Source organism: Schistocerca serialis, chromosome 4 (assembly GCF_023864345.2).
Source record: "Schistocerca serialis cubense isolate TAMUIC-IGC-003099 chromosome 4, iqSchSeri2.2, whole genome shotgun sequence".
Classification (NCBI taxonomy): Eukaryota; Metazoa; Arthropoda; class Insecta; order Orthoptera; family Acrididae; genus Schistocerca; species Schistocerca serialis.
The window spans coordinates 595,061,968-595,081,375 of record NC_064641.1 but is presented as its reverse complement, the minus strand read 5'-3'; the positions used below and the strand labels follow the sequence as shown (position 1 = coordinate 595,081,375).

At 39.6% G+C, this 19,408-nt stretch overlaps 1 protein-coding gene and 1 long non-coding RNA gene across 2 annotated transcripts in view; one reads left to right on the top strand and one right to left on the bottom strand.

Annotated features, from left to right (window-relative positions):
• LOC126475352 (choline transporter-like protein 1) overlaps positions 1-19,408 on the top strand; it is a 496,357-nt gene that overhangs the window by 395,243 nt on the left and 81,706 nt on the right. Inside the window, exon 4 of the mRNA XM_050103165.1 lies at positions 8,726-8,865. Coding sequence (XP_049959122.1) covers positions 8,726-8,865 — 140 coding nt within the window. The remainder of the gene's footprint in view (positions 1-8,725; positions 8,866-19,408) is intronic.
• LOC126475353 (uncharacterized) lies at positions 13,972-17,717 on the bottom strand. The gene is made up of 3 exons (XR_007586709.1): positions 14,623-17,717; positions 14,354-14,464; positions 13,972-14,175 (listed from the first exon to the last, which is right to left on the bottom strand). It is a non-coding gene; the product is annotated as an uncharacterized LOC126475353 (long non-coding RNA).

Here is a 19,408-nt window from a genome sequence, read left to right as displayed (position 1 = left end):
ATGGTCGAAGTAGAGAAGATATAAAATGTAGACTGGCAATGGCAAGGAAAGCGTTTCTGAAGAAGAGAAATTTGTTAACATCGAGTATAGATTTAAGTGTCAGGAAGTCATTTCTGAAAGTATTTGTATGGAGTGTAGCCATGTATGGAAGTGAAACATGGACGATAAATAGTTTGGACAAGAAGAGAATAGAAGCTTTTGAAATGTGGTGCTACAGAAGAATGCTGAAGATTAGGTGGATAGATCACATAACTAATGAGGAGGTATTGAATAGAATTGGGGAGAAGAGGAGTTTGTGGCACAACTTGACGAGAAGAAGGAACTGGTTGGTAGGACATGTTCTGAGGCATCAAGGGATCACAAATTTAGCATTGGAGGGCAGCGTGGAGGGTAAAAATCGTAGAGGGAGACCAAGAGGTGAATATACTAAGCAGATTCAGAAGGATGTAGGTTGCAGTAGGTACTGGGAGATGAAGAAACTTGCACAGGATAGGGTAGCATGGAGAGCTGCGTCAAACCAGTCTCAAGACTGAAGACCACAACAACAACAATATCTACAGCTTCATATGTATATCATAATGGCAGCTCTATGTTCTAAATTTTACACCCTGTATTGTTGGTATAATGTGCAGATTAACTTTCTACGATTAGCTTGTTTTTTCTTAATGTATTTCTTAACTTATTCAACATCTCTGAAAGTTCTCCTTCTTGATGGGGTATAGGGAGTGTGAAGAATGAATGAATGAATGAATAAATGAACAATGTTGATTGTTGCTAGGGCAGTGTAATGGGTTTGTTTGTGCATGCATCAATGCTTCAATAATGTCTGTTGCAATCTAAACTGGTTGCACACTTGCCACTGCATCAACTTCCACTGCTCAGAAAGAGTTATTATTTCAGACTGAAATGAGCATTTAAATGTCATTACTGGATTGCATAATACCAAAGTGTAGTGTTTTTGGGTGAATCAACTTCAGTCTTTTCCATGGTTTGCCCCTCAAGATGTTAGATACTACCTTGGTGACTGAAATGTGGCAGCCTTCATTGTGAAATTGCATAGTGGACAAGGTGAGATGTCTGGGGACACCACTGAATACAACAAGCAATCCTGACACCTGTGTATTAAAAAGTGCAATATGCGCAGCAATTCTTACGTCAGTCAGATGCATGTAAAATTCTTTCATGCTACTCCTTATTCACACAATGCCACATGCAGTATAATGTCTATTCATCATGCAGTAAGGAAGACACAAGAATAAGGATTAACAAGCTCAGTTAAATGACTCAGTATTCCATTATAGGCCACTTTCTCAAAAACTTTTGAAAAGACTGGAAACAGGGAAATAGGTCTGTAATTTATAGGTGATTTGCTCAATCCCTGTCATTAGTCTTTCGACTGGTTTGATGCGGCCCACCACGAATTCCTCCCCTGTACCGGACTTTTCATTTCAGAGTAGCACTTGCATACTACATCCTCAATTATTTGCTGGATGTATCCCAATCTCTCTCTCTTCCTCTACAGTTTTTATCCTCTACAGCTCCCTACAGTGCAATGGAAGTTATTCCCTGGTGTCTTAACAAATGACCTATTATCTTGTCCCTTCTTCTTGTCAGCACTTTCCATATATTTCTTTCCTCACAGATTCTGTGGAGAACCTCCTCATTCCTTGCCCTATCAGTCAACCTAATTGTCAACATTCTTCTGTTCTCTTCTGTTCCGGTTTTGCCACAGTCCATGGCTCACTGCCATACTGTGCTGTGCTCAAAACGTACATTCTCAGAAATTTCTTCTGCAAATTAAGACTTAAGTTAGATACTAGCAGACTTCTCTTGGCCGTGAGTGCTTGACTACTTTTTATGTCCTCCCTGCTCCATCTGTCATGGGTTCTTTTGCTATATAGGTAGCAGAATTCCTCAACTTCATCTACTTCCTAATGCCAGACTAATCATCATCTAACAGATTCTTTTTTTTCTTTTGCATTTTTCTGTATATTATTCTGGTCAGCAGCTCAGATACATGAACTGTTAAGCTAATTGTGCCACAATTCTTGCACTTGTCAGCTCTTGCAGTCTTGGGAATTATGTGGATGATGTTTTTCCAAAAGTCCGATGTATGTCCTGAGTTCATACATTCTATGCAACAGTGTGAATAGTCACTTTGTTGCCACTTCCCCCAGTGATTTTAGAAATTCTGATGGAATGATATCTATCCCTTTTGCCTTATTCTACCTAAAGTGTTTCAAAGCTCTTTTAAATTCTGATTCTAATACTGGAGCTTTATCTCTTCTATAATGATCCCTATTTGTTCTTCTGTCATGTCATCAGACAAGTCTTTCCCTTCATGGGCCTTCAGTGTACACTTTCTACCTACCCTCTCTTTCCTTTGCATTTAACAGTGTAATTTCCATTGCACTCTTAATGTTACCGCCCTTGCTCTTAAATTCACATGAGGTTGTTTTTACTTTTCTGTATGCTCAGTCAGTCCTACCAACAATCATTTCTTTCTAATTTCCTCACATTTTCATGTTGTCATCTTGCTTTAACTTTCCTGCACTTCCTATTTATTTCATTCCTAAATAACTTATATTTCTGTATTTCTTCTGTTACTTGTGGTTTCTTCATTGTTACTTTCCTTGTGTACTGACATTGTTCTCTCTCCAACTTCTGTGGTTGCCCATTAGAGAGATGTCCATTCCTCTTCAACTGAGGTGTCTACCAAGTTATTCATTATCGCAGTGCCTGTAGCCTCCTTAGCACTTCTGTATCCCACTACTTTGCACATTGATTCTTCCTGACTAGTATCTTAAACTTCAGCCTACTCTTCATCATTACCAAATTGTGATCTGAGTCGATATCTGCCCTTGGGTACACCTTACAATACCTGATTTTGGAATCTCTGCCTGACCATGATGTAATCTAACTGAAATTTTTCTGTACCTCCTCGCTTTTTCCAAGTATACCTCCTCTTGTGATTCTTGAAGAGAGGATTCACTATTACCATCTGAAATTTATTGCAGATTTAATTATTCTTTCTTCTCTCTCATTCCTACTACCAAGCCCATATTCTCCCATAACCCTTTGTTCTACTCCCTCTGCTACAATCACATTCCAATCCCCTATTTCCCTTTGAGTATTGAATTACCTGTTCAATATCTTCATGTACATTCTCTACCTCTTCATCTTCTGCTTGAGAGATCGGCAGATATAACTGAACTGTTGATTTCAGTATTGGTTTGTTGTCGATTCTGATGAGAACAATGCTATGACTGAACTGTTCACAGTACCTCACTCTCTGTCCTATCTTCCTATTCATAATAACACCTACTCCCATTATTCCATTTTCTAGCACTGTTGATATTACCCTAAATTGTCTGACCAGAAATCCTTGTCTTCTTTCCATTTCACATCACTGACACCCACAATACATAGATTGAGCCTTAGCATTTTCTTTTTCAGATAGAACATGATGCATCTGTAGTCTATGGGTAGTGTCTTTGAATAGAAATCAATAAACCCTCAGTCCCAGGTTCAAACCCTACTACTGCTTAAATTTTGAATAAAAATCATCAGCAATTGTGGCTGAAGACTCATGGCATAAGAAGTCACTCTCATTCTGCCAACAGGCTTGTCAAAGAGAGCAAAAGAGCAGACTGAGGTTCAGGGCACTGTATTGCCCTTGGATTGGGGAATTGCTCCTAAAAGGCAGAAGAATCAGCAATGATCAACAGCATGAGGATGCAGAAGGCAATGGAAACCACTGCATTAAAGATATGTCATGTGTATCCACAGGAAATGTGGCCTGTAATTCAAAAAAGTGTCCTGACGGTCTCTCCATTGGCAAAAGATTCCGTACTAGTCTCCCATTTGGATCTCTAGGAGAGGACTACCAATTACGAGGAGCCAACACTGTCATACTCAACATAATTATTCCTTTTTAGTGATCTGGTGAATTTTTTAATCTCCTTAGGGGCTGTAGTTTTGATACTAATCTTTGTAGGTGTTGCATGTGGTGTCTGCTGAAGTAAATCTGATGCATCTGTATTTACTTTTTTGTTAGTGGATGATATGATTGCTGAAACTCTGGGAAAGTAATCACTGAATTTGATGTCAGTGATTTCAGTGTGTTGCCTGTTATTTTCTGTGCTCTCAATGTAATATGCACCATTATTTTTGCTAGCTTCTTGCTTAATAGTGTTATAAATTGTTCTTGTTGTGTTCTTGGAGTTTGAAAATTTTAACTTTTCAAAAACAGACTGGAAAAGCTTTACAATATTGGTTGTAATTAAGTTGCAGCTCTTAACTACAATTTGTTCTTTGAATTAGGTAAATCTCTCTCTTATTGTATACATTTGATCACCATTGCCAGAAAAACCACTGACTATCACTTTTATATCTAAATCACTAAAAGTTGTAGGGTCTAAAAAGAAATTGCCATGGTTGTTGCTGTTTGACCTGCAATTTGTGTAGTGTTTTTTGGTATGTTAAATAATCCAACGCTAGACACAACAATTCTAGGTGATCTACCAGACAGAAAATAGACATTAAAGACTCCACAATGAGTGATCATTCTGCAGTCAAGTTTCATTATGAAGCTTAAGATATTTTTTGCTGGTGATCTGTAAACTTTAAATGCTGCTAGTTTGTGTGCTTTTGATCCTTTATTGTGATGAAGAATTCAAAACACTCTTCAACACAATATGTTGCATGAACCTGGGCGACCTGGAACTTACTCTATTTTTTGCATTATAACCACTACTCCTTTTTTTCTCACTAGTTCTACAGTAGCAGAATTTTTACTTGTATCCATTTAGATGCATCCATTCAATTTCAGTGATTTGCTTGTGATGTTCTGATTTTCAGTATTTTGTTTCTCTTGTATCTGTTTCAGCTGTAACTACACACATCAAAAAAAGGTTTGCATCACCCTGGTTTCCAGAACTCCTGAAGATAGACATTGACTGTGAATGTTGTATCATAGACACAGTCCCTTTGATTGTATAGAGATGTTACTAAACTCACCCAAAGATGTAAACAACCATGCATGAGCAGTGCCGCTTAGATGGAGGGGGTCTGACAGTCAATCAATTCCAGGTATTCCACCAGGAAGGAGGTATGGGGCTCATGTTGCCTGTAGTTCAACCACACCTAGATGGTCAGTACCGCAGTTCGATTGCAACCGCATTGTTACTTTGTGCCAGGAATGGATCTCAACAAAGGAAGTGTCCAGGCATTTCGGAGTGAACCAAAGTGATGTTTTTTGGACATGGAGGAGATACAGAGAGACAGGAACTGTTGGTGACATGCCTTGCTCAGGCCACCCAAGGGCTACTACTGCAGTGGATGACCGCTACCTACAGATTATGGGTCAGAGGAACCCTGACAGCAATGCCACCATGTTGAATAATGCTTTTCGTGCAGCCACAGGACGCCACGTTACAACTCGAACTGTGTGCAATAGGCTGCATGATGTGCTATTTCACTCCCGGCAGCCATGGTGAAGTCCATCTTTGCAACCTAAACACCATGCACAGCACTGTAGAGATGGGCCCAGCAACATGTCAAATGGACTGCTCAGGATTGGCATCACATTCTCTTCACCAATGAGTGGCACATATGCCTTCAACCAGACAATTGTTGGAGAAGTGTTTGGAGGCAACCCAGTCAGGGTGAACGCCTTAGTCACACTGTCCAGTGAGTGCAGCAAGGTAGAGGTTCCCTGCTGTTCTGGGGTGGCCTTATACGTGGTCTACGTATGCTGCTGGTGGTCATGGAAGGTGCCGTAATGGGTGTACGATATGTGAATGCCATTCTCCGACCAATAGTGCAACCATATCGGCAACATATTGACGAGGCATTTGTCATCATGGATGACATTTCACACCCCCATCATGCACATCTTGTGAATGACTCCCTTCAGGATAACGACACCACTCATCTAGAGTGGCCAACGTGTTCTCCAGACATAAACCCTATCAAACATGCCTGGGATGGATTGAAAAGGGCTGTTTGTGGATGACACGACCCACCAACCACTCTGAGGGATCTACGCCGAATCGCCATTGAGGAGTGGGACAATCTGGGCCAACAGTGCCTTGATGAACTTGTGGATAGTATGCCACGACAAACACAGTCATACATCAATGTGAGAGGACATTCCACTGGGTATTAGAGGTACTGGTGTGTACAGCAGTCTGGACCACCACCTCTGAAGGTCTCGCTGTATGGTGGTACAACATGCAATGTGTGGTTTTCATGAGCAATAAAAAGGGTGGTAATGATGTTTATGTTGATCTCTGTTCCAATTTTCTGTACAGGTTCCAGAACTCTCGGAACCAAGGTGATGCAGAACTTTTTTTGATATGTTTATATTTATTCCGCAGGTCTGTCTTTCTGATGAATTTACCCTGAAAAGTCCTTGAGTACACAATGGAAATCACAGGGAGAGAATGGAAACTGCCTTTACCAGCCGGGTGCTTATGTTAATTAGCTGTGCAAATAATTGCTTAACCAGAATCCTTCTGATGCAAACCATACCACATTTGGTGCAACCAAGTGAGGAGTGAGGCATTGTTCATACTTATGTGTGAATGTGCCCTCCCCTCCCTTTCCTGAGTAATTTTCCAAATTCTGAATTTAAAAATTTCACAGACTGCTTCTACAGGTCTATAATGTGAATGAAAGAGTGACACGATCTTCACGTTGGTGGGAGGAGCATTTGCAGCAATGTGCATGATTCAACTTTGATAGCACAATTGAGGTCATTGTCTAAACACCGTATGGATTCCCTATTACTACATGGTCTTCTTTTCCAAGATCTTTCCCAAAGAGTCAAAATCACAGGTGTCTTTGTTGACTTGGCTTTAAAATACTACACTTCAGGCCTTTTTAAATTGCAACAACATAAATGAAAGCAAACCACAAACTTTTATGTATTGTGGGTATACAGTATAGTAGTAAGGGCCATGATTAAGTTCTTAGGTGATTTGGGATTATGCACAGAGCTGCCACCTCTGTTACCAACAATAGCGCTAACCTGGCTGGGCATCAAGTCAAACTGAGATTGGATGACAGGTATGGACAAGTCATTCCATGTTGTTTCAACTCGTTGGAGTTCACCAGTCAATGTGGCTGGCAAGTGGCAGTGGGACATTTTCTTGGCAGCTAATGAACAGATGTTTTCATTGAGTGAGAGGTCTGTAGACTCTGATGGCTGAGGCAACAGGCAAACAACTCTGTGTCTCGGTAGGTGAGGGCAGTAGGACAACAGTTGATCTCAATTTTCTTGTTGAAAGATTATGTCATGAAGACCCCAAAGATACAGCACAGCCACTGCTGTTAACATATCGGAAACGTAACACCTACTGTCCAAATCATCAGCTATTCAACCCGGAGTTGATTGCGTAGTGTGCCCATACCATCACACCAGATGCTTGTCCCATGTGACAATGATGAATCCAGTCTAACTCCTTTCATTTTCCTAAAAATCTTCACCCAAGGATATGTCCATTATGAAGCTGTACACATATTTGGGACTCATCTGAAAAGACAGTGTGGTACCAGTCTTGTTTCCAGTGTTGTCCTTGGACATACTATTGTCATCAAGCCTCTCTCCTGTGTCATGTTAGGGGAAGCTGCAATGCTGATCATCATGATGACATTCTTTGGTGCTCCACACTTCATCTCAGTCTCTGTGTGGATAGTGTTGATACTTGTCTTGCTGGAAACAAGCTCATTTTTTGACACAAGTTTTATGACAAGGCAGTGTGATCATTCATGGACAATGAACATTAAGTCTGTTCTTATGGGCCATTGAGATCCATCGCAGCATTGAACAGACTTCCTGAACCCATTGATTGCATATTTGTGTGACGGTTTTGAAATCCCGACTAATGCAAACAGCTATATCAAATTATAAGCTGCAATCTCCTGTTGCTGTTGATTCCGACACACTCTGGAAGACGTTTCTCCTTCTTTCATGAGGCATAACATGATCTTCTCACAAACAAACAACATTCAGATGTGATTTCTGAATGAGAAACCCACTACATAATTCCTTATGTACAGAATTTCTATGGCATTACTTCTTCTGTTTTTTGCAGTTTCACTGAAATGATAATTATTTGGATATCCAAACATGTAGCGCACTTTATGTCATTTATATGTTCCTTGCATGCCTTCATAGTGTTGCAGTTTCAATTGTAGTTACCTGGTGCTAATCACCTCCCAGATAGTTCTGTACCACTTCTGACATTCTGCTCGCATAGCTACTACCCAACAATAAGACCTTTGTAAACTAATTTGATTTTTTCAAGGAATAGATGTACCAATCGAACAAAATAAATTGGAAGATGTGTGTCTAATGAGCTCATTCAGCTCGTAGTACTGAATGTCTATGATAATGACTTTAATTCACCAATAACTCAAGTTGATAGGATTATCCTGTAGCTGTTTTGGTTAATAAGAGAGCTTTATATGTAAGCATTGATGGTTTGAATTTTCTTAGAGTAGTTCATAATTCAAACTGTAAAGCATGTAGATGAATGTTACTGACCATTGTTATACTGATATTTCTTGCAAGTCCAGCTAATCTACAGTGTTCTAACTTGATACCCTTCCCCCACCTCTCCATCTTTTCTTCCTTATAAAGGCATACATATCTCACAAATATTGTTTGTATAAATCTATTGTGGCCCAAATAGTAATATATTAATATCTTCATTTTCAGCTTGGACTTGTAGCATACTGTGCAATACATGGAGATATTGACAGAGTAATTAAAGGCTATGATGACTGTGGATACATCTGTGGCAAGGAAAATAAACAAACCTCCTCAATATGTACACATACAGATCTCAGAGACAAAAAGTAAGTTGAAATATGGAACACTTAGTGCAAGAGTAAGAAAACTGCAATTTAATTCACTTTTTTATACTACTGGACTGTTTTGACTATGGGACTTAACATCTTAGGTCATCAGTCCCCTAGAACTTAGAACTACTTAAACCTAACTAACCTAAGGACATCACACACATCCATGCCCGAGGCAGGATTCAAACCCGCGACCATAGCAGTCCCGTGGCTCCGGACTGAGGTGCCTAGAACCGCACGGCCACCATGGCCGGCGGACTCCAGCATATGTCAAATAAATACTTAATAAGCAAATATTTATATGAGGAGAGATTGCTACTCCCCAAATTGAAGAAACACTGAGCAGCAGTCAGGCAAATAGAAAGGGAAAATTAGAAAGATTATATGAAGAGATATTGTACAAAATCATTCAATAACAAGCTAATGCATGTGCTCAGAAAACTGCCACTTTCTCCCAGCTGAACAGGGGTGTGCAGTTGTCTTAGCTGAGGTAGATAGCAAAGACCTGGCAGATATTTGGTGTGAGGAAAGAACAAAAGCAAGGAGGAGTTAGTGGACATCATGCCAGTGTGTGAGCTGTAGATGTGGGCAATGGAGGTAGCTGATATCTATACATGAAAGCGTAGCCTGGGTATGGGGCTACTAGAAGACAAGTTAAGAAAGTAGTACCAGGGAAAGATGGGGAATGTGGAGCAAGAGGAACAGATAACATAAGATTGAACAAAAAGATCTGAAGATGATAGTCTTACACATCAAACCCACCAATAAAAAGCAGTTTTGAATGTGATCTCGGATATAAACAATAAAAAAGGTTCTTTAAATTGTTAGATAATTAATTTAATTCTTTCTTCTGGTGTTGTAGTTGTGGATGTAACAAGTCTTCTAAATTGTGACTGGTTACTTATAATGGAAGATAGGTGAGATGGGATAAGTATTATCTGTTGGTGAATGTTACAGTGTTACAGTATTCTATGAGAAGACCTGTTTGTCTCAACAGACACTGTTCACAGATGGTTAGGCCATGAGGGAGATACCTTTTGATGTGGAACTCAAGGCAAACATAGTTGGTGGCTGGTGAGTTTGATTTGAATAGAGATTCTTATGAAGCAATCAATGAGGTGAAGATCACAAACCTGGAAAGTGTTTATATGCGTTGAGTCCAGATCGTAAAGATTTTGTTTGTAAATCTGAACCAGGTACAGGGTTTGGGATTGTGGTTGGTTAGAAAGGATTCCTCTAGACCAGCATTTCTTAATCATTTCAAGAAGTGGAATTATTGGCTCAGTCCAAGGGTGGATGCTGAGAACTAGGTTGGTGATGAGACAGAGAGCAGCATAATGAGAAGCACATGTAATATGTAACTTAATTCTGGTAAGGTGGGTAGGACATCTAATGGTCCAACTTGGAGCAGGGGAGATACCACAGGACATTTTAATTTCCACTGTCTATACTTTTGCAAATAAACTCATAAAACTTTGTCAGCATGACCAGAAAGGATCCAAGGTCCACGCTCACAGCAGTGGAAGTTCAATAACATAACAAAATAATTTTTTTTACATGTGAAATTTCATCATTTTTTCACTTACTTTTGGCTGCATTTGTTGTTATAGGTACATTTTTTTTCATAAGTAGGAGAGATTCTTTGATGAATTTTGCACAACATACAAACCATACTTACAGGTGTATGAAACTCTAGAATTTATTTAATTTATGATATAATGGATGAGCTCTTACGTTTTAAATTTCATGTTTAGAAAAAACTCAAATTTTATAGTTAATTACCTCAATCTGTACCACAGTTTTTAATGGATTTGGAAAATTCTAGAGTTTCATTTCACCTGTAAGTATGGTTTGCATGCTGTGCAAAATTCAGCAAAGAATCTCTCTTTCTTATGAAGAAAAGTATACCTATAGCAACAAATGCAGCGAATAGTAAGTGAAAAAATGATGAAATTTCACATCTAAAAAAATTTATTTTATGTTTTCGAACTTCCACTGCTATGAGTGTGAATCCTGAATCCTTCCTAGTCATGCTGTGAAAGTTTTATGAATGTATTTGTAAAAGTATAGACAGTGGAAATTAAAATGTCTTGAGGCACCTTTCCTGCTCCAAGTCTGTCCATTTGACCTCTTACATCCCTTACCTTCAGTTCAGCAAGTCCAGTTCGTTGACACAAGCAATTTAGTCATAGATAATAACAGAGAGAAGCAAGCCTAACTAGCAGATTTTGAATGCGCCGAGTGAACTTGGCTATCTTGATGGTGTACAGAAGAGGGTGTGTTTTTGAGATGGCTACGTGTTGGCAGGGCAATCACATGAGTTTCTGTCAACCTCCTGATGTTGACTGTCTAGGTTGGTGTCAATAGTGTGTGACACCACATGCCTCCTTCCCAAAACTCCTCATTGTTGATGTGTACTTGTACTACTGTAAACAACAGTGTGTGCGTGTGTGGGGAGGGGAGGGGTGTAGTGAGAGGTCTGTGAGCAGGTGCCACTGAGAAGGCAGGAAGACAGGAGCTGAAACTCCAGATGATGACAAGATCCTGCGAACACCCCGACATTCATCATTCATCTTGCAAGTGGATAGGAACATCGGCTGAAAAGCCAGCCATAGGGTGCACACCCACGACCAGAGATGGAACAACATCATCAAGGGATGAGAGCGCAGTGACTGGAAGGTCCACAGAGGCCCACTGGAAGCCAGCAGGGCCAAAGGGGGCCACATTTTGTGGCAAGGGCTGCTGGCACTGCAGGGATGGTGACAGCACTTCGTCAGCGACCATTGACTCCTCATCCAGTGCTGGCAGCGTGGGACTCATCAAAGGTGAGGGTGAGTGAGGCTGCAGGAACCTCTTGGGCACTGAATCTGTAAATGAAACTGCTTCTGATGGCACTTTCACAGCCCGATGGGACTCTGTAAGACATATGATGAGCGGCCCAAAACTATGGTGGTTATGCCTCGTTTGCAGTGCCTGTGTCTGCCAAAAACTCTGATAAAGCTCAAATCATTTACATTAACCCCAGAGCACTGTGGAGGATGCAGCAACTGAAGCAGAATCCTATGTCAGCAGCCCTGCAAAATTTCTGCATGTGACTTACCATTGCACGACTGGGAATAATATGAGGAAAGGAAGAGCACTAATACCTGTGCCAACGTATGGGAAGCACTAAACTTGTTCAGCTGTTGCTTGAATGTTCTGACAAAGTTTTCTGCTTCACCATTAGAGTGAAGGTGAAATGGTGCTGTCACCACATGCTAGATGCTGTTAACATAACAAAACTGCTGTAATTCTGCTGTAATCCATTGTCCAAAGGCAACACTTATGGTAAACCATCAATGCAAAATATGAACACCAGAGTATTGATAGTTGTTGTGGTGGATTGCATGTTCACCAAGGAGGGAAACTTGCTAAAGGCATCTACCGCAATAAGCCAATGAGAATTCCAGTAGTGACCTACCGTGTCTAAATGGAGACTCTGGCAAAGGGTGGGTACCATTACTGTTGATCACATGTCCTAAATATTCAGTCTCAGTGTGGAAAGAGTACTTGTCTTTATTACACTTGAATCCAGCATCTGAAAGTACTTGAAACAATGTTCTGAGTTAGCAGTCGCAAGTAGTATTTCACATTCAAAGACGTGAGCCATCTATTGGTCGAATTTAGCACTGCTTTCTGCGATTTCAGTAACAAGTCGCAACAAAGAGTCGCAAGTAGCAACTAAAAAGCATGGTTAACAGTGGCATCCGTTGGCCAAAGTTTGTACTACGCTCGTCTCTGCGATTCGCAGTCGAGTCCAACTGCGATTTCCGTGACAAATCGCGACTAAGAGTCGCAAGTAGTAACTAAAAAGCGCAGTTAACAGTGCCATCTGTTGGCGAAAGTTCGTACTACGTCCATCCCTGCGATACGATATCGAGTCTAACTGCGATTTCCGTGACAAGTCGCAACTAAGAGTCGCAAGTAGCAACTAAAAAGCGCAGTTAGCAGTGCCATCTGTTGAGCAAAGTTCATACTACGCTATTCGCTACCGAGAAACTGCGATTTCTGTGACAAATCGCAACTAAGAGTCGCAAGTAGCAACTAAAAAGCGCAGTTAACATTCTTTTCCTAGTGCCATCTGTTGAACGACGTACGTACTTCGTTATGAGAGCCTTGTGCCTCACGAGATCGGTGTGCTGTGTGTGCATATGAAGGACTTATTTCATTAGTGGTACAAGTCCATTTTTGTTCATTTTGAGATACAGAGTCGTAAAGTTAAATGAGCGCTGAAAAATCTGCAGTTGAGATACCAGAAATATTCAAGCATATGGCTTTTTGCTAGAGATGAACCTTTATTTTTGTTTGTTTGGATCATTAATTTCAGAAGCATTATAGACAGAAAAGTGGAGGTAATGGACTTGTACCACTATTGAAATAAGCCCTTCACATTATATGACGACATGCACATTCAGCATCAGTTATGGTTGGTCAAACACAGCTGTGACTCTGAAAGTATTATATTAATAAGAAGCAACATTGCCTTTTTCTCCTGAAAATGTCAAGTAACGTAACAAATGTGTTTGATTCTGCTTCCAATATGACAGTTTTGCTTAATACTCCACATGCCTACAGGACTTTGCAATGTTAACACAGAGGAACTCAGACATCTGTATAAGTGTAGTGAAATGAAAACAGTATTATTGGGTCATATGAATGCCTCACTTTTGTTCCGACACAGTTCAAGACTCGGGATAAAATTTTTACACCTGGTGTTCTACATGGCAACTGCACACACAAGAACTTTTTGCCAACACTACTACTACCTACGTAAGTAAGCTTTTCCTGTGTTACTTTCAAGTAATGCGCTTAAGCTATTCCTGATTTAAATGAAAGACCTGTACGTCCCACTTTCATATCAACAGCCTCAAAATGCATATTGTAGACTTTGGGATATGTTACAGGTCAGTGTCACACCAAGATTGTGGAGACGGGGAGGGGGGGGGGGGGGGCGGCATGTCACTCTCCAACTAGTGTTTACCAGTAAATAAGTGGCGGAAAATTACGGGTATAGGACGGCTTAAACATGTGGAAAATGAGATTTTCATTATTCACTCACTGTATTTAACATTTATTATTCCTTTAAAATCGCACACCAACTTCAATAAAACACAGTTTAATCACTCATCTGCACACTTATTTCACAATTATATCACTTTTAAACTGCAAAATCTTCTAAGAGCTGTCTTGAATCTTCACGAGTGTCTCTCAACAGCCTTGATGTGGATAGATACGTACAGCAACCAGTAATCAGAGTCAGAACTGTGTCTGCAAAATCACAAGGATTATTAAACAGTTTTTGCTGTCGCTAATTACAAGTAATATAATTGACAGAGTAGATTGCTAAAATTTGCTCTAATGAAAGCCACTCAATGGGGTATATTTCACATTTGCAAGAACGATCTCACTGAAGCAATTAAATCCATCGAAACACTTAGAAACTAACCTCTCGTCTGACGAAAACGGTCTAAAGACGCAGTGGCAATTTCTCCAGATCTGTTGACAATGATATTTTGAGTTATCACTTTACTGAGTGAATAAAATGTAGTTCGCGTACCTGTGAACACAACAATATGTTAGAATTCATTTTATAAACACGAACTATTACGCTACTGTATGGCTACTTACATATTAATTACACTATTAATATTTTCACAGTTGTTTCTTCAATATAAAATTAAAGCCAACGGAAGAACAAACGTAAAACATATTTACCAATGACAGATTTGTTGAGATGCAATTTTCTGTTTGGACAGATGTAACTTTTTCATACGGTGGTAAGTTGCAGAAATCGCAGGAGTCACAGAAGTCACAGAAATCACAGAAATCGCGGAAGTAGCAGTGGCGGAGGGATACAGGACCTAGGTTCCGTAACTGCGACAAATCACAGTTAAGAATAACAGATACTGAAAAGTAGCATTCACAGAAATCACTGATATCGGAAAATCGCAGTTTAGCCCATCACTACTATTAAGGGGCTCCGGAACGCCCTATACTTGCAATGTTAAAATAACGCTTATAAATTACATCTTTCCTCGCAAAGTATTTGAGGTAGGAAGTTGAACTTTTTACAGATTATTTATTGGAATATGGGCTACAACTTAACACAGGGATTTTACAAAAATTTAGTTCAGTTATTAAAGATGATTTTTTTTTCAATTGTAATGAAAATTCACAACATTTTTTTTGCAATTTTTTTATTTATATATTCAAAAATATACAGTTTTTTGGAAAAAGGCTGTGTTAAATTATGGAGAAGATACTGTGTAACATTTACTGAAAGTTTGAAACAAATATGTTTGGAAGATCCTTAGAAAACATGTAATTAGTATGAGAAAATAAATGTTTTGGGAATCGAGCGACAAAGATTGGATTAACTTTTTAGTGCATTCCAGGTCCATAGGATGGATTATCTTCATCCTCTGCAAACTCCTCCTCCAGCTTCCTCTTGTTCCTCCTCCTGTTTACTCTTGCTTGTATTTCTAGACTCTTTACAGCCCTGTCTGCAGCCCGAAGGCGTTCCTTGTCTAAAGCAAGCATCGCTCGTTGTTGTGTTCGTAGATTTTGCTACCATTTTCTTCAGTTGCAGTTACTGCAACACTGTTCCAAAAGGTGGTCATGTATGAACACTTACCACATTTCAGTTGTATTTCACTAGCAAGTCCTACGTGCTTTATTATGGAGAGTTCCAGACCAACTTCACTACAATGAATACATCTTACACAGTTTGAAAAAATTCCTTTGAGAACCGACATATCAAATATTTCATTCACATCCGATTCGCCCATAAAACATTCATAGTTTTCACTCATTGAACCAAGCTTCTTCTGTGAAGTATTTTCTTTCCCACTTTGACTGCTATGGGCAGGTGTACTTGAGAGGTTAGGTTCACTCACTTGGTTATCGTCTTTATTGTTTACAGTAATAACACATACCTTTGGCTTTCCAACATTTCTCCTTTTCTTAAAAGCCTTCAGAGGATTTCTAATAACTTTACTTTTACTCATTATTATACTTCAACAAAATAGAGACTCAAGAAACAGAATTAATTACGAATATTTTCGAGATAACGACAGAGTAAATAAACATGAAACAATCGACAATAACACCAGCGATATATATTGAACCATCACAGGTTAGCCACAACACATACTTTATCTCACATCACTAAAATGTACCTGATGAACACGGACGTTAATAATAACACCATTTGACAGCAGTTTAACAGCGCCACAGTGGGTCACGCCCATGTAGAACACATTTCAAAAAAAATTTAAAAATAGTCGTAGTCTTCAGAATTGAATAAATTATATATCTATTAAAAGGTAATAGTCTGCAGATTCAGAAAACGCAAAAAAGTAAAAATTGAACTTTTCATGATTTTGAGCCTTTCCAGAGCCCCTTAAGTAAATCACACCATTGTCCTGCCAAGATAAGTGTTCCTGTGCTATCTAGGATAGTGTGAGGTATGGGCCATTCACAGCAAAACCATGGTTGTACATCGTCTTTTCTGATAATGTGACCTTCAAAATTATTAACTTTGCCTATGTCATCTCGAAAAAGTCACAGAATTCATTACACAGTTCAACTATATTGTCCTTAAGCACAGAGGAATTCAAATGGGATCATATCTTGAATGTAAAAACCAAATGGATGAAAAGAGTCAATGCCAAAACATGCCCACTTTCTTATGAGCACAAAACTGTGAATGAAACTGTCTTGATAATGTTACAAAAGGTGGCAGGTTGGCTGCAAACACTGAGAAGAGGAATGTCATGTCCACCATAACTAGAAAGAGTCATGTGTGATTTATGTAGCTTAGGCCTGCCTAACAGTTCGTAAGTGCGTCTGTTCAACAAAGTCACTGGTGTCTACCTGTATGGATATTTTGTAATTGGCAATCTGCAGAGTGAGAAATAATTTATTGGCCTGACTCTGAATGCAAGAATTGTGTGACTCCTTCACTGTTGCATTTGACATGCACTGTGTAACACTAGAGCTATTGCTTGGCTTTGAAAAAATTGCATTAATATTCATTGCCTGAGACTTGGGAGGAAATGCAAAGTGCATGTTGGAATTGCATTTTTGCAACCAGACAGATTGAATATGACCACGCATGCCACATAGATAACATTTAGCATCACAACAGGGGAAAGCCTGGCACCTGTGTGCTGTGAAACACCGAGGCCATGATTTAACACTGCTAGTCTGCTGCCCCCGTCGTTATCAGGAGAAAAAAAAACTGGTGTTCTAAGGATCGGAGCGTGGAATGTCAGATCCCTTTATTGGGCAGGTAGGTTAGAAAATTTAAAAAGGGAACTGGATAGGTTAAAGTTAGATATAGTGGGAATTAGTGAAGTTCGGTGGAAGGAGGAACAAGGCTTTTGGTCAGGTGAATACAGGGTTGTAGATACAAAATCAAATAGGGGTAATGCGGGGGTAGGTTTAATAATGAATAAAAAAACAAGAGTGTGGGTAAGCTACTACAAACAGCATAGTGAATGCATTATTGTGGCCAAGATAGACATGAAGCACACGCCCACTACAGTAGTACAAGTTTATATGCCAACTAGCTCTGCATATGATGAAGAAGTTGATGAAATGTATGATGAGGTAAAAGAAATTATTCAGGTAGTGAAGCGAGACGAAAATTTAATAGTCTTGAGTGACTGGAATTCGACAGTAGGGAAAGGGAGAGAAGGAAACATAGTAGGTGAATATGGATTGGGGGTAAGAAATGAAAGAGGAAGCCCTCTGGTAGAATTTTGCACAGAGAATAACTCAATCATAGCTAACACTTGGTTCAAGAATAATAAAAGAAGGTTGTATACAGGGAAGAATCCTGGAGATACTAGAAGGTATCAGATAGATTATATAATGGTAAGACAGAGATTTAGGAACCAGGTTTTACATTGTAAGACATTTCCAGGGTCAGATGTGGACTCTGACCACAATCTATTGGTTATGAACTGTAGATTAAAACTGAAGAAACAGCAAAAAGGTGGGAATTTAAGGAGATGGGACCTGGATAAACTGACTAAACCAGAAGTTGTACAGAGTTTCAGGGAGAGCATAAGGGAACAATTTACAGGAATGGGGGAAAGAAGTACAGTAGAAGAAGAATGGGTAGCTCTGAGGGATGAAGTAGTGAAGGCAGCAGAGGATCAAATAGGTAAAAAGACGAGGGCTAGTAGAAATCCTTGGGTGACAGAAGAAATATGGAATTTAACTGATGAAAGGAGAAAATATAAAAATGCAGTAAATTAAGCAGGCAAAAAGAAATACAAACGTCTCAAAAATGAGATCGACAGGAGGTGCAAAATGGCTAAGCAGGGATGGCTAGAGGACAAATGTAAGGATGTAGAGGCTTATCTCACTAGGGGTAAGGTAGATACTGCCTACAGGAAAATTAAAGAGATCTTTGGAGGGAAGAGAACCACCTGTATGAATATCAAGAGCTCAGATGGAAACCCAGCTCTAAGCAAAGAAGGGAAAGCAGAAAGTTGGGAGGAGTATATAGAGGGTCTATCCAAGGGAGATGTACTTGAGGACAATATTATGGAAATGGATGAGGATGTAGATGAAGATGAAATGGGAGATATGATACTGCGTGAAGAGTTTGACAGAGCACCGACAGACCTGAGTCGAAACAAGGCCCCGTGATTAGACAACATTCCATTAGAACTACTGACGGCCTTGGGAGAGCCAGTCCTGACAAAACTCTACCATCTGGTGAGCAAGATGTATGAGGCAAGCGAAATACCCTCAGAATTCAAGAAGAATATAATAATTCCAATCCCAAAGAATGCAGATGTTGACAGATGTGAAAATTACCGAACTATCAGTTTAATAAGTCACAGCTGCAAAATACTAACGAAAATTCTTTACAGACGAATGGAAAAACTGGTAGAAGCCGACCTCGGGGAAGATCAGTTTGGATTCCGTAGAAATACTGGAACACGTGAGGCAATACTGACCTTACAAGTTATCTTAAAAGAAAGATTAAGGAAAGGCAAACCTACGTTTCTAGCACTTGTAGACTTAGAGAAAGCTTTTGACAATGTTGACTGGAATATTCTCTTTCAAATTCTGAAGGTGGCAGGGGTAAAATACAGGGAGCGAGAGGCTATTTACAATTTGTACAGAAACCAGATGATAGTTGTAAGAGTCGAGGGGCATGAAAGGGAAGCAGTGGTTGGAAAGGGAGTGAGACAGGGTTGTAGCCTCTCCCTGATGTTATTCAATCTGTATATTGAATAAGCAGTAAAGGAACAAAAGAAAAATTTGGAGTAGGTATTAAAATCCATGGAGAAGAAATAAAAACGTTGAGGTTCGCCGATGACATTGTAATTCTGTCAGAGACAGCAAAGGACTTCGAAGAGCAGTTGAACGGAATGGACAGTGTCTTGAAAGGAGGATATAAGATGAACATCAACAAAAGCAAAATGAGGATAATGGAATGTAGTCCAATTAAGTCGGATGATGCTGAGGGAATTAGATT